We start from the raw sequence: 16,560 nt of genomic DNA, 5'->3' as shown, positions 1-16,560 counted from the left end.
TACCTGCTCGGGTTGGAGTTCGCCGGAGATATTATCACACTGTCGAGCTCACGCTATTGGTGTAAGTAAATCCTAGTATTTCGAGTTTATGGCATGTATAGGGTTTTAATGTTGAGTATGTGATATTATAATTTAGCCAAAAGTGTTGGCTAGCGATGTTTTAGGCCTCGTAAGCCCATATATGGGACAGATTGCATGTGAAAAGAAAAGTTTTAAATTGATTGAACTTTTTTTGGCACGATTTTTGTGTGATTGACTGAGTTTAAGTCGAGTAACACCTCGAACCCTATTCCGGCGAGGGATACGGGCGAGGGGTGTTACACGGTAAGAGGTCAATCGCTATTAAATCTGTATTATGGTATTTCATATATGAAATCTCATAGTGAAAGCTTTATGTGTAAGGATTTGTATAATCGAACATGAAATCTTTTGTTTTCAAGTCATCCGTAATATATCAAAGGCAATCGAGTAAGGTGAATTCTCTTCGTGGTGTCTTTAAGGATAGTGCACCAAATACAAGTGTGCCAGTTTGTATGATGTTAATGCTACACCAATGAGATTGGCGAACCGTCCAAGTACAGATAGTCAGACTTAAATTCTTAATCATGAAGCGCCATTTGTTAGTATTCTGTTGATGCAAGGTATGGATAATTCACCAAGTTCATTTGAGCTTATGTGTTATTATGTATTGCAGGTAAAAAGTGAAAATGTAAGGATTCGAAGAAGACTAGGCTAGAATTCACCGTACTTAGACAACATTCTCCTTAGATGTAATATGCATACAATGGGCTGACCTAGAGGTGAAGTTTCAAGGTTAGAGTCGTATTTGTAATAGCATTGATAAGAATATTGTAACACCCCAAACTCGGTCTAGACGTTATGATCGAATCTGCTATGTCACATTGAAGTGTATTTCGAAAAACATAGTTACGTTGAAAAATCTGTTCTATGTTAAAACCTCGTTGTGATCTTTATGAAAATTTAAGGTTTCTTGATCGTTGTTAAAACTCAAGTTGGTTTAGCAAAGTGTTTATCATATTAGGTTGTTATTGCACTTTAAAAACATTGTTTGCTTGCGGAAGCTATAAATTATGAGGCAATAGCGAGGTGTTTTGAAAGCATACATCTTTATGAAAACTGCGGCCTACTTCTAACAAATATGATTCATTTCAATAGCTTAGGGTCTAGGTACACTTACCGACCCAATAGTAGGTCCACAGTCGTCTCGGGTGACCCGTGCAACCTTAACAGCCAAATAGTGAAAATGGGCCCAAGCCCATAATGAGGCCCATGTTGGCCCACACGGCCGTGTGGCCCGTAACACCAAAAAATGACCTTGGTTGTGTGAACAACACTGGCTGGCCCAATAATCTCCACACGTCCTTGCGATTTTTCTGTCTGAGGCCCACACGGCCCATTTCGGCCCAACGTGGCCCAAAATGGCCTAAGCCCATGAAAACACTCATGGAGGCCTCTACGATCTAACACCCATGTTTTACGCGTTTAGATTATCACACGAGCAAGCGCACGCTCGTGTAGCTTATCGTGATTTTCGTGATAGGTTTTAAATATTTATAATTAATCGTTCTTGAAACTAACTATTATCACGATGTAGGCAAGTCTACCTATCGAACAGTAGTATAGTTTTAGCAAGACCGGATTGTCAAACCCAAAGGAACTAAAAGTACTAGTAATGACTGTCTTTTTATTATTTAACCTAAGAATAAGGGGGTTTTGTTTTAACTAACTAATTATCTAAACTAAGAATTCACAGAAAATAAAATTGGGGAATTACTTTTGGAAAAACGATTAAATTAAGACAATACCTAAGGAAAAATCCACCTAGACTTCACTTGTTATTCTGACGCCGAACAGGACGATTTATTCATTTAACTTGTTCCGTAGAGATCCCTAAGTTATGTTATTATCCCTATTCAAGACTAATAACGTCTAATCCCTAGATTGAATAATTGAGACTTTTCTCTAATTAACACCCCAGGGTTGCATTAACTCGATCTATGGATCCCCTTATTAGGTTTCACTCTAATCCGGCAAAATCTTGTCACCCTATCTCTAAGCGCGCACTCAACTCCGCTTAATTATGACAAATGTACTCTTAGACAGGGTCTATTCTTGATGTGACCACGCCCCAAGCCCCATCAAGTCCTCGTCTTGATTCCCTCGAGCTTCCAAAGGGACCAATGACCCGAGCTAGGTCCAAGCGATTTCATGAAGTTGTTTCAGCTTTGTTGTTCAAGTTTTGGAAGGAGAATCAGCTTGTTGAAGATGAGGAAGCTCGATCCAACTCCTTGAAGAAACCATGCACCTTAGTGCAAGCTAATTTCAGCTCCATTTTAGCTTTTCTAGCTCGTTTCAACTTCGACCAGCTCAATTGAGCTCATTTCAGCTCAATCGAGCTCAATTTAGCTACAATTCAGCTCATTTATTTTATTGGTTGAATAATTAAAGTATTTTATTAACTTAGTTTAAGTTATTACAGCTCATAATTATGTTTTGATTTATTTCATGTTTTTAAAGTTGTCTTAGCCGAATTTAATATGTTTAGCTTAAGACTTTATTTTTGTCTATTTTAAATTTATGTGTTAATTAATATATCTATTTTAATTAATTTGTTCATGTTTCATGTAGGTACAGCCGAATGTGGAGATTCATTCAAGCTAGGTGCATGAACGTCTACTTACAATGCATGATGTGGGAACACAATTAAAGATGATTCATGAATGGGCTGGTTCAATGAACGTAAGGATGATGCATGAATGATTTAATACAATGAATGGAAGAATGCATGAATGTTCACTTACATGCATCGGTTGCTGTCCATTGATCTCCTAAGTACCTATTCGGCCAAAAGGCATCTCTTGGAGTGTCCATTCACACCTTGGCCGAACCTAGACATGTCCATTGCTCTCCCATACATTCACCAAGCCTTCAAGTTCATTTCCTTAGCCATGAAGCTGCCCATTGAAGTACCATTCAGCTGAATTTGGACATAGCCTTTAAAGATACATTTCTAGATTAGTTTAATTCAATTAAAGCCGAATTTACTTAGTCTATTTGGCTATCTAATGTAATCTATAAATAGTTCTTTTCTCTTTGTAAAAAGGTTACAGAATTTGATCAATTAAACTTAATAGAACTTTTGTTCTTGTGAGGTTACCTCCTCTCTTCTTTCGTTCGAGTCTCGAAGCGACTTAACTAGCTTGCTAATGGTGTCAATCCGAACTCCATTGAACTTATCACCGAATCGGTGTGGCGTTCAACCATCTTCCTATACCTTTGGTTCTTACCTCCATATAGGTAACGGGTCAAGGTCCGCTTCTATCCTTCATCAAAATTCACATTAAGCAATATAAGACTCGGGGCAATACTTTTTAGTATTGAATCATTCTTAAAGTTTGAGTTCTTTATCCATTTCCATTTATCTATCATCTTTGTAACTTAATTCTTTGTTAAACCGAACCTATCTTTCATCAAACCAAAACCCATCCTTTGAACCCATTTTGCCTACCTTCCGCTTATAAAAATCATCTAACTCCATCTATCTACAAAATCGAACAAACTGCTCGTCGACAATCGGGCAATCAAGTGAATCGACTCAATCAACCGAGCCGGATCACATCATTTGGTATCAGAGTTACTAAAACGAGGAGCACCGACGTTCGTAATAAGGCCGCAAGTAGGTTCAAAACGTGAAAAAAAAAATCAAAAAAAATTTGAGTTGTAATTTAATTTTTTCCCTTGTATTTAGCTTACTATTGTATTGGAGTAACAAAAAAAATAAAAAAAATTCAAAAAAAAATTGATTGAAAAAAATTCAAAAAAAAGTGAAAAAAATCGAGCAAAAAAAAGTGAGCAAAAAAAATCAAGTTAAAAAAAAGTGAAAAGTCTTGCGAGTTTTTATTTTTTTCTCTCTTATTTGCTCCGATCATCAAGTTTCCCTTCCTACCATTATTTACCCATCCCAACGCCACACTTAGCCTTGATTTTATTTTGTTTAGCCTACCCTACACCCACATCATTCCTTTGTAACCTATTTTGAAACCGACCCTCAAGCAGCAAATTAAGTCTATCGAGACGAATTACGAAATTGTGAGACGAGGTCGAGAGGTAAAAGGCACGTGTGTTTTACATCAAAGAAAAGCCTAGAAGAGTGTAAACACGAGTGCGAGTGAAAATCATTATTTCTTTGTGAGAGATTGGTGAGGATTTTGAATTGGTGAGGTTCATTTACTATTTATTCTATCTTTCAATTTTCGAACATTTTCTTGAATCATGTCTCAAGAAGAATTCTCTACCGATGAATTTCAATACTTGGTGAACGAGATGGGCCGAATATTGGAGGAAAAACTAAGCCCATTAAAAGACGTTTGGACCGAGTGGAGGAAAAAGCCCGACGAAAGCAAACTTCACCGAGTCGAGAAATAGAGTTAAGTTCATCACGACGACATTATTCGAGAAGAGACACATATCAAGACTCCTATTCAACAAGGCTTTCGAGACCGCGAGAAGAAAACTTCAAGTCAAAAATCACTCGAGATAGCGAGAAAGGACGAGCTATTCCTCGTATGCTTCAAAGAAGTCCTTCCCAAAGGATTGTTCTCGAAGAAATGGACGAGAAGCTTATGAAAATATTTTCTCTTTCTTTGAGCCAAATGATTATCTCTTTGATTCTTTCGTGTCATCCGCACATTGTAGTGAAAAAGAAAAAGAAATCAAAATAGTGAGTGAAAAAGAAAATGAAGAAAAGAAAATTGAAAAAGAAATTGAGATTGAGAAAAAAATTGAAAAAGAAAAAGATATTGAAGAAGAAACGAGAGAAAATGAAGATAGTGAGCGAGAACAAGAAAAGGAGAACGAAATTTTAACTAACCCCCGTGATGTTTGTTTTTGTTTTGTTCCTTCTTTTCAGGTTCCGACAAATCTCTGTGACGAATATCAACTTCAATATCTTCCTAACGAGCGACGTTTTTGCATGACCAAAAAAGGTAAGGATGAAGTTGAAATCAAACCACACGAGCTTGAAGGTAAGCGAGGTAAGGAAGTTTTAAAAACCGAGTCATGGCCATCAAGTTTGAAAGTTGTTGAAAATGACTTTGTTTTAAAAAAATTCTCTTATTTTCATTCGATTAATTTCTATTCTTTGAATGTGGTTGATGTTGTTCGGTACGAACGACAAACTAAAGATTTGGTTTTGCATGATGTCGGGTTTTCATGAAAAGCGATTCAATTTTTCAAATATGATAATTTTGTGCATCCATTATTGTCATGTGACAAATCCATGAATTTGTGCAAGTTTGATTTGATGAATATAAAGAGATTTGAATGTTTGTTTCTATGGACACGAAAACCCTTTTGGTTTGACATGTTTGATTTACTAAAACACTTTGGCGTAAGTAATCAAACTCGTGTGTTCAAACCTGGAATTTATTATTTTAGGTTGATATGTGCGGAACTCAAGCATCCTAAATTTTATGTGACAAATTTATGTCTGTTTGATGTTTGGCCTCTGAAATTTAAAGACTCTGTTTATAATTTAAAATTGTTCTTTGATCATTTTATGTGGCTGTCCATGAAATTCATTTTTCATTTCGAAAAGGTAAGATCAACTCATGTTTTTTAACCTGGTATCGTTACATATGTTCAATATGTGAATAGTGTTTTAGCCTGTTCCTTTGAGTTCAACGTCTATGGAGACATTACCCTCTTTCAGCATTATGAACCCAACACTTCGAAAAGTGCAAGTTGCCTTTGTGTTTACCCTTCGTTTCAGGTTTTTCAAGGATTGTGTAATGAGCTTCGACTTCAATACCCTCTCAAGGAGAAAAGGTTCACTTTGATTGAAAAAGGTAAAATTGATTCTCAATTTTCCACTCCTAAAGGTGAATTAGGTGATATAAGGTTGCGCGCGGACCAAGATCGAGTTGCCAAGTCACGAGAAACTCCTACGAAAGCTCTAATCGAACAGATCTAAAATAAAAACAAAGAATAAGATTAAAAACAAATCAGATCTGGAAATTAAGATCCCCAAAACAATCAAGAACAGCCAAGAATCAAAGATCTTATGAATAGATGTTTTCGGAATGCAAAAACACGAAATCAATCTCCAAGATTGATTTTCAACAAGCCGAATCTGTCCAAGAACTAAACCGATGAATAAAGCCCCAAATTCCAGCAACTTGATTTTTCCCAAAATTGCAGCAACCTAAAACAATCAGTTTTGACAAGAAGAATTCGACAAGATTAATTGGAAAAGATAAGTTTAGTCGAATTTGGCTACCAAGAATGAGTACCGATCGATCTTTTTGAGTAATAAAGATGGCTGGAAATTCACAAGAAGAATAAACAAGTTAGATCAAAAGAATCGGCATAAACAGAATTTAAAAGAAAAGAATGAACAGTAAGAAAGTAAATTGAAGTCCTAAAGATCCTTGAAATCCCGAAAGATTTCACAAATCTCTTCAAACGGCTCTAATCTCCCCTCCAAAGAATATCGATGGCAAGAAGAAGGTTGAAGATGGCTCCCAAATCAAAAGATTGTTAAAACAACTTCTAAAGAAAACTCAAGAGAGAATTCTTGGAGAAAACCCCAAAGAAAATTCTGCACTCAACAAATCTGAAATTTGATAGAAAAAATAATAATAAGATGTGTTTACAAAGGGTGGCTGGCCAATGCTTATATAGGCCTCCAACAAATCCTAATCTCACAAGTAACTAATAAAAATTAAACCTAATTAATAAAATAACAAGGTAAATTCGGCTATGCACTTATATGGGCTGTTTTGGGCCGAATTTTACATGTAATGCTCCTAAAGATTAAAAAATTAAATTAAACAAGTAAGATGTTTACAAATTGGGCCCTTTGACATTTTGGCCTGATTTTCAACTAAGTATGAAGAAATTTCTTGATTGGGCTGGATTTTGGTTATTGGGCCTCGCCTTCAAGAATTTGGGCTCGTGATCCATCTCCTACCAAAATTGGGTCGTTGACACTCGTAATGGAGATCCAATGCGTTTTGGCTGCAAGATTTGGTTTCTTGGACCAAGATTTCCAAGATTTGAAATCTTGATTTTCTTGAAAACAAGAAAGTGAATCTTGATTTTCTTGTTCTCTCATGTATGTATCTAAGGCCTTGCTAACAAGCTCTTGAATGGTCCCATTTAGTTTGGACCGCATTTGTCGGGCCTTTGATCTTGTTATTGGGCCTTGTGGCAATTTGAGCCCATCACGTTCTTGAACTTGGATTGGGCCTTTATGACTCGTATCATCAAGTATGAATTCTGATGTTATGCGACCATCTTCTCTTAAGTCGAATGTAACTAAAATTTTTGAAGACACCTTGATTGCTGAAAATCGTTTGAATCCTGTTGTGGTTAATTATTTGATTTTGCTTGATGATGATAAATCCATTTTGAGTAATGATAAGACGATTTTTCTCTTTGGAAAATGTGATGAATTCATTGTTGAGAACATAACCAAACGACAATTGCGAGTGCCAAACATGCGAAATCATGAATAATATGAAACTTTTCATTTGTGTGTTTGTGATGAAGATTTAAATTTCTTGTTCCATTACTCGCATTCCATTTACTTGAACAATGACTTGTGGAAGCAAACTGAAAGGTTTGAATGCTTAAAAACATATTTGTCTTTGTCTCGACCATTTGATGAGTTATGGATATGGAAGGAGTTTTGTCCATATGATTGCAAGAATGATGTTTTAAGTTTGCCTTTTTACATAACTCATACTTGTCTTGTTATGACCATGCATGATCCACATAGTTGTTCTGATCATTTCTTGATGATTAATGGTTGTCTATTTTCATTGATTCATTTGCCATCTCTAATGCCGAATATTGTGAGTTCTTTTGCAAAGGCTTATGAACGACTAATTGTTCTATTCATTCAAGGAGAGTTGCAAAAGATGGATTATTTTCTAGAGAATAAACAGCTCGACTTGAGGACAAGTCGTTTTGAAGAAGGGGGGAATGATGTGACCACGCCCCAAGCCCCATCAAGTCCTCGTCTTGATTCCCTCGAGCTTCCAAAGGGACCAATGACCCGAGCTAGGTCCAAGCGATTTCATGAAGTTGTTTCAGCTTTGTTGTTCAAGTTTTGGAAGGAGAATCAGCTTGTTGAAGATGAGGAAGCTCGATCCAACTCCTTGAAGAAACCATGCACCTTAGTGCAAGCTAATTTCAGCTCCATTTTAGCTTTTCTAGCTCGTTTCAACTCCGACCAGCTCAATTGAGCTCATTTCAGCTCAATCGAGCTCAATTTAGTTACAATTCAGCTCATTTATTTTATTGGTTGAATAATTAAAGTATTTTATTAACTTAGTTTAAGTTATTACAGCTCATAATTATGTTTTGATTTATTTCATGTTTTTAAAGTTGTCTTAGCCGAATTTAATATGTTTAGCTTAAGACTTTATTTTTGTCTATTTTAAATTTATGTGTTAATTAATATATCTATTTTAATTAATTTGTTCATGTTTCATGTAGGTACAGCCGAATGTGGAGATTCATTCAAGCTAGGTGCATGAACGTCTACTTACAATGCATGATGTGGGAACACAATTAAAGATGATTCATGAATGGGCTGGTTCAATGAACGTAAGGATGATGCATGAATGATTTAATACAATGAATGGAAGAATGCATGAATGTTCACTTACATGCATCGGTTGCTGTCCATTGATCTCCTAAGTACCTATTCGGCCAAAAGGCATCTCTTGGAGTGTCCATTCACACCTTGGCCGAACCTAGACATGTCCATTGCTCTCCCATACATTCACCAAGCCTTCAAGTTCATTTCCTTAGCCATGAAGCTGCCTATTGAAGTACCATTCAGCTGAATTTGGACATAGCCTTTAAAGATACATTTCTAGATTAGTTTAATTCAATTAAAGCCGAATTTACTTAGTCTATTTGGCTATCTAATGTAATCTATAAATAGTTCTTTTCTCTTTGTAAAAAGGTTACAGAATTTGATCAATTAAACTTAATAGAACTTTTGTTCTTGTGAGGTTACCTCCTCTCTTCTTTCGTTCGAGTCTCGAAGCGACTTAACTAGCTTGCTAGTGGTGTCAATCCGAACTCCATTGAACTTATCACCGAATCGGTGTGGCGTTCAACCATCTTCCTATACCTTTAGTTCTTACCTCCATATAGGTAACGGGTCAAGGTCCGCTTCTATCCTTCATCAAAATTCACCTTAAGCAATATAAGACTCGGGGCAATACTTTTTAGTATTGAATCATTCTTAAAGTTTGAGTTCTTTATCCATTTCCATTTATCTATCATCTTTGTAACTTAATTCTTTGTTAAACCGAACCTATCTTTCATCAAACCAAAACCCATCCTTTGAACCCATTTTTCCTACCTTCTGCTTATAAAAATCATCTAACTCCATCTATCTACAAAATCGAACAAACTTCTCGTCGACGATCGGGCAATCAAGTGAATCGACTCAATCAACCGAGCTGGATCACATCAATTCCTCCTCTGAATAAGAGCTTATCTTGAATCAGTATCATGGGATATCAAAACAAGAATTAAGAACACATAATTAAGAACAAGTTAAATATTTATCATACAATTCAGAAAATAATAACAAGATTCATCTTAGGTTTCATTCCCCTTAGGTATTTAGGGGATTTAGTTCGTAAATAAAAAGGAAAACATCTCAGAAGAATAATGAATACAAAACATAAAGAAAACCCAAATGTAACACCCCCATGCCCAAAACCGTCACCGGAGTCAAGGTTGAGGTGTTACTAAACTTATCTTACCTTTTAAACAACTCTAAACCACTTATTTTAATTTTCAGAATAAATTGTTTTTCTGCATCATGGTTGATTAAAAATTCATTTCTCGAGTTTCAAAACTCAAAATTAAGATCCGTAAATTTTTCCTAAAACTATACTTATATATGTATCTACTAATTTTTTTCTATAATTTTTGACTTAGCCAATTAGTACAGTTTATTAGTTAAAGTTACCCCTGTTTCAGAATTCGACTGCACTGGCCTCTACTTAGTACGAACCACTTTTCTCTCTGTACAAAAATCATATGACTATACCGTTTGTTTCTATTAAAACTAGATTCAATAAGGATTCTAACAATATACAGTACACCACCTAATTATTTTTTTAAAAGTTATGGTGAATTTCTAAAGTTGGAACAGGGGATCCAGAAATCGCTTTAGTCCTATTTCACCAAAACTCAGATACCCTATAAAATACAAAACCTTTACCTATTTTGCTTATTCCATATGAAAATAGACACAACGAGATTTAATTTCATATATTATTCACCATCAACCTATGTCTCTACAATTTCTTGTGATTGTTCAAAATCCCGTTATTTCTGATACTTGAATCTATTTTTAAGTTACTTTCACATTTTTCTTAGTTTTCATGTGATAGTTACTACTTAATCATACATACTATTAAACATGTATATCATCAGCCACTCTATTAGCTAATCACTAGCAAGTATTTACACATCATTCATTGATCATATCATATCAAAAGAATCCAACTTCCTATACATGCCATACACAAAACGAAAAGTCTAACTATACCAATGTGATTTCTTCGATAGTGTGATCAGGTCTCTAACGTTTCCTTCGATCCCCGAGTGGCTTGGTAAAAACTATAAGAAAAAGAAAATAAAGAGAGTAAGCACTAGGCTTAGTAAGCTTACAAGCAAATAAATTACAACATTCAACATAATGAATAATTATACATAATGTCACCTAGCCTCATAAACTTTCTTTACTTCTCATTTTCTACCTTCTTCTTTACTCACTTACCTTCTTTCTTACCTGACCTTTCACTATTCATAAATATAATCTACCTTCCCTTTTGCTGATAATTCACTGTAATTTAACATGTACAATGACCCGTTGAACCACTCGGAATACTAAGGATACTAGGGTCGTTCCTGTCTATCAATATCCTGCCAATGCCATGTCTTCGACATGGACTTACATGAATCATTCCTGTCTCCAATGCCATATATATATAATATGGGCTTACATGGCTCATTCCTGTCTCCAAAGCCATATATCTGATATGGACTTACATGGCTCATTTCTGTCCTGTCCTATCCTATCAACCCCAATATCCTAACATTCTTAAGGTTCAAACGGGGCTTCCTAATGCTTTTTCTCTGTCACTTCGCCTTTCATTCGACTTTAAATATTCTCAAAAAAATAAGTATATAAATGCTGGAAATTGACAATAATAATGTAAAATAAAAGAATATTGCATTTATTTACTGTAAACTTACCTCGATACAAAATGTGACTAAACTTTACAATTTAGTCCTTTACTTTTTCTTTTCCCCGATCTACTCCTAAATTTCGTTCTTCTTGATCTATAATAGCAAATTTAACTTATTTAATATTCACATTTATCAAAACAGTCCTTGACCCAAACTTTGGAAAAATTACATTTTTGCCCCTAAACTTTCACATATTTGCACTTTTTCCCCAAGGCTCGTAATTTAAACTTCATCCTATTTTCTTATGTTTTATAACATGCTGGTCATTTTTCTCTTCTATGACAGCATCAAATTCACACTCTAACATGTACTTATGACTATTAAGTATTTTTACCATTAAGCCCTTTTACTCGTTTTCACTTAAAACCGAGTAGCACAAGTTGTCTAACATAATTTAAAACCTCATATTATATCATAAAACATCAAAATAAACACTTTTCACCTATGGGTATTTTTCCAAATATGAACCCTAACTTAAATTATTGCTAGCATAAGCTTTATTGAGCTACCGGGACTCCGAAAACGTAAAGAACATTAAAAACGGGGCTTGGAATCACTTACTATGGAGCTTGAAAGCTTGAAACAAACCCTAGCTATGGAGAACCCTTGAAATTTCGTGCTAATGAAGAAGATGATGAATTTTATGTTATTTTTCCCTTTTAATTTCATTTAATATCCAAATGACCAAAATGCCCTTCCTTATTAAACTTTCAAAAATTCCATCCATGTCCTATTTTGTCCATGAACTTAGAAATTGGTCAAATTGTTATTTAAACCCTCCTAATTAATATTCCAAAGCAATTTCGTACTAAAAACTTCTAGAATGCAAGTTTTGTAAATTATTCGATTTAGTACCTAATCTCAACTTAAGCACTTTATGCATAGAATTTCATCACGAAATTTCACGCAATCATGCAATCATATCATGAACCTAAAAATAATAATAAAATAAATTTTTCTACCTTAGATTTGTGGTTTCGCAACCACTATTCCGTTTAGGCCCTATTTCGGGATGTTACACCAAAACTCCTAAAGGGAAATTGAATGGAGATCTTCAGTCTTGATGGTGAATACGGCTTCTGAGATGGATCAATCGGCTTCCCTCGAGCAGTTCCCTGCCTTTTTCTCTCTATGTGTCGTCTCCTCTTCCTTTAGGGTGTATTTATAGGCTTTAGAATGCCTAGAAGCCCTCAAAATTTGCCTTTTTCGAATTGGACTCAACTTGGGCTCGACAGGGACACGCCCATGTGCAATTACTTCAGGCCATGCTTGAGCCTGTTAAATAGGCATGGCCGTGTGGTCCAACCGTGTGAGTCATGATTCGATTCTGCCAAATTGACACGGCCGTGTGGTCTGCCTGTGTAAGGAATTCAAGGCCGTGTTGATTTCGTACTTTGGCCCATTTTCTCCGTTTTTGGCCCGTTTCTCGTTTCTTTCGCTCTCCTATGTCTCCTAAGTATAAAACATGAAATTAAGGCATTAGGAGCATTGAATTCACCAATTCTAAGGGAAAATCATCCACAAAATGTGTTAAGCATAGGGTAAAAATATGTATAAATTATGGTTTATCAGTAGCGTCAGTAGACAAACTTTTCTAGCTTTTGTTGATCTACGTTTATAGTAGTGTGGTTACACACCTATTTACGAAAAGTGCTAGAAGTCCACGAGAATCAATCCTACATTCATTCAAGGCATTGAATTAGCCGTTTGATAATAAGGTAAATCACCCTCATCTTTATTACTTAATCCCAAAACATTAGATACCTACCTTGAATGAACAAAAGTGGTTTAATCCACTTAAACTGCTAAATAAGATTGATCACCCAATACTCCTAGCAAATCGATAGCAAAAAGAGGTGTTAGCTATAGGATTAACACAACAGAGAGGGAAAGTAAGAGAAAGCCGAAAGTGTAGAAACCAAATAGGGACCTACCAGAAAACGTAGAACCAATTCAGAGAAAAGAGCGGTTGGCCTACAGCCAGCACGAAATCTGGAAGCACCCACTTTGACAGAGGCAACAAAGGCACAACTACCCTCCTATCAGAAATCGGCAACACAAGAAGATGATAAGCATACGTCTAAAAAGAGCAAAACCGAGTAGATGCATTACCACCAAATTTGACAGAAGGTAAAGAAGAATTAGCACAGAAAGGGAGAGGACCAATTGATCAATAAGAAATCGATTGGGGGAAAGGAGGATAATTGGCCACCAAAACAAAATAGATTTCAGTGAGGAAGAAAGGTATTCGGCCACAAGAACAACAATGGGAAAAATAATTAATTAAGAAGTAGTGGTAGAAGGACAAAAACTGAAATAGGCAAAAAGAAAATACCCCAAAGAACCCTTAGCAAAATTCGGCTATTAGCAAAATGCAGAAAAGAACCCAAAAACAAATGTCGCAAAGACAAAAAGTGAGGAGCGAAAAAGAACAAAAGTGTACAACCACTGAACTAAACTCACCAAAAGTCGAATCCCCAACACAAACCGATTCCTTGAGTGCCTAGAGTCCAAATTCGGCACTCCACTCTCTTTCACCGCAACTCCCCCTACTCCTCCCCTCAAATCTCTCCACAATATCCTCCTAAAATTATGCTACACACTCCCTACTCCCCTAAATACTCTGAACCGCACATGAGCATTAGTATCCCACTAACATACAACCTCTTACTTGGCACAGCAGCAAAAAGACACCCATTGCGCACAGTAGGACTCGAACTCAAGTCCCTTAGCATTAGAAGCACGCCATTAACCCTTGGACCAGCAAGCTTTTTATGACATATCTTACCCTCAGTAATTTAAAAGTCTACCAACCATGACAAAGGCTCATTCCTTAAAAAAAAATTTTTTCTCAAATGCCCAAGCTTGAACCCAATACCTCTCAGGTGCTTTCCAAGACACTTAACCATTGAGACAAACATCCATTTGAGTTACACAACATACAAAAAATAAGTACCTATATTGTGGGGCGTTACAACTCTACCCCCTAAAAGAAAATTTCGGCCTCAAAATTTACCTGGTCAAAACAGATGAGGGTATTGTTCTCGTATCGTCTCCTCGGGTTCCCACCTGGCTTCCTCAGAACTGTGATTATGCCATAGTACCTTAACCAATGGAACAACTTCCTCCTCAGAACCTTCACATCACGGTCTAAAATCTGAACCAGCTCTTCCTCAAAGGTCAAATTTGGCCTAACCTCAATCTCCTCAATCGATACGGTATGTGCAGGATCAGAACGATATCGCCTCAGCATAGAGACGTGGAACACATCATGAATTTGTTCTAACTCTGGAGGTAACTCGAGTTGATAGGCAACCGGTCCCACATGCTTCAATATGCGGTAAGGTCTAATGAACCTAGGGCTTAGCTTGCCCTTCCGTCCAAACCAGGGTATCTTCTTCCATGACGAGACCCAAACCAGGGTATCTTTTTCCATGACGAGAGCTTGAGAAAACTAAGTCCCCCACAGAATACTCAATCTCCTTACGCTTCAGATTCGTGTACGAATTTTGTCTATCTGATGTTGCCTTTTGTCGATCCCGAATTAGTTTAACTTTATCCTCAGTATCAAAAATAAATTTAGGACCCAGAAGACGCCGCTCACCCAACTCACTCCAACATAAAAGAGTACAACACTTATGACCATATAGTGCCTCGTAAGGTGCCATCTGTATGCTAGACTGGTAGCTATTGTTATACGCAAACTATGCTAAAGGAAAATAGTCCTCCCAATTGCCTAGGAAGTCAATCACACAACTCCTTAATATCTCATCCAGTATCTGAATCACCCTCTCCGATTGACCATCTGTCTGAGGATGGAACACAGTATTGAAGTTCAACCTTGTACCCAAAGCCTCGTCTAACTTTTTCTAGAACCGAGACGAAGTGAGGATCTCTATCATATATTATGGAAATAGGTACCCCATGCAGTCTTACTATTTTTGACAAATACAGCTTAACCAGCTTCAGTAACGAGTAATCAGTACGAACAGGTATGAAATGGGCAGACTTGGTCAATCGATCCACGATGACCCATACTGAATCCTTCATAGTAGGCATTGAGGGTAGCCCACTAACAAAGTCCATAGTCACTCTCTCCCACTTCCACAGCAGAATCTTAACTGGCTGAAGCAACCCTAAAGGTAACTGGTGTTCAGCCTTAACCTGCTAACAAGTAAGGCATTTACCCACGAAGTCGGTAACTTCACGTTTAAGACGTGGCCACCAATACAACTCAAGAAAGTCCTGGTACATCTTATTCTCGCGAAGATGCATAGCATAAGGACTACTATGCGCCTCTTGCAGTATAGACTGTCTCAGATCAATATCCTTCGGTATACAGACTCTTCCACGGAAATAGAGTACCCCTTTGTTATTCAGTCCAAAATCTGATGTGCCACCACTCTCAATCTGTCGAAAATGAGGACCTAATGACTCATCCTCCAACTATTTACCCTTAATCTATTCAATCTACATCGGTTTAACCTGAAGTTCAGACAATAGACTACCATCATTGAATAAGTTGAGACGAGCAAACATCGTCCTCAGATCAGTCACAGCCTTACGGATTAGTGCGTCGGCCACCACATTAGCCTTACTATGATGGTATTCAATCAAACAATCATAATCCTTAAGTAGCTCAATCCATCTATGCTGTCTAAGGTTTAACTCCTTCTGAGTGAGGATATACTTGAGACTCTTGTGATTTGTGTAAATGATAAACTTCTCACTGTACAAGTAGTGCCTCCAAATTTTCAATGTGAATACCACCGCAACCAACTCCAAGTCATGTGTCAGATTGTTTGCCTCATGCGTCTTAAACTGACGAGATGCATATGCCACTACCTTACCTTCTTGCATCAACACACATCCTAAACCAACATGTGATGCATCGCTGTAGACAGTAAATTCTTTCCCAGACTCCAGCTGAATCAAGACAAGGGCCTCAGTCTAGTCAAACGGTTCCCCTTGACGCAATAACTTAGTCAGAGATGCAACAATCAACGAAATCCCCTCAACAAACGGTCTATAATATCCTACTAGACCCAGAAAACTTCGAATCTCAGATACCGACTTAGGCTGCTTCCAATCCAGAACAGCTTCAATTTTTCGAGGATTAACCCTAATCCCCTCAGTAGATACCACATGGCCTAGAAATGTTACCTCTCATAGCCAGAACTCTCATTTACTGAACTTAGCATATAGTTGCTTCTCCCTCAGAATCTGCGGAACAACTCAGAGATGTGCATC

At 36.8% G+C, this 16,560-nt stretch overlaps 1 protein-coding gene across 1 annotated transcript; it reads right to left on the bottom strand.

The window, feature by feature from the left end:
* Window positions 1–14,666: 14,666 nt before the first annotated feature.
* LOC121212294 (uncharacterized) lies at window positions 14,667–16,170 on the bottom strand. The gene is made up of 4 exons (XM_041084748.1): window positions 16,001–16,170; window positions 15,796–15,907; window positions 15,498–15,720; window positions 14,667–14,863 (listed from the first exon to the last, which is right to left on the bottom strand). Exons 1-4 carry the CDS (start codon window positions 16,168–16,170, stop codon window positions 14,667–14,669), a joined length of 702 nt encoding a protein of 233 aa, XP_040940682.1.
* Window positions 16,171–16,560: the final 390 nt, after the last annotated feature.

This window comes from Gossypium hirsutum, chromosome A13 (assembly GCF_007990345.1).
Source record: "Gossypium hirsutum isolate 1008001.06 chromosome A13, Gossypium_hirsutum_v2.1, whole genome shotgun sequence".
Lineage (NCBI taxonomy): Eukaryota > Viridiplantae > Streptophyta > Magnoliopsida > Malvales > Malvaceae > Gossypium > Gossypium hirsutum.
The sequence above is the reverse complement of the archived record's forward strand: the minus strand, read 5'-3'. Positions and strand labels throughout refer to the sequence as shown.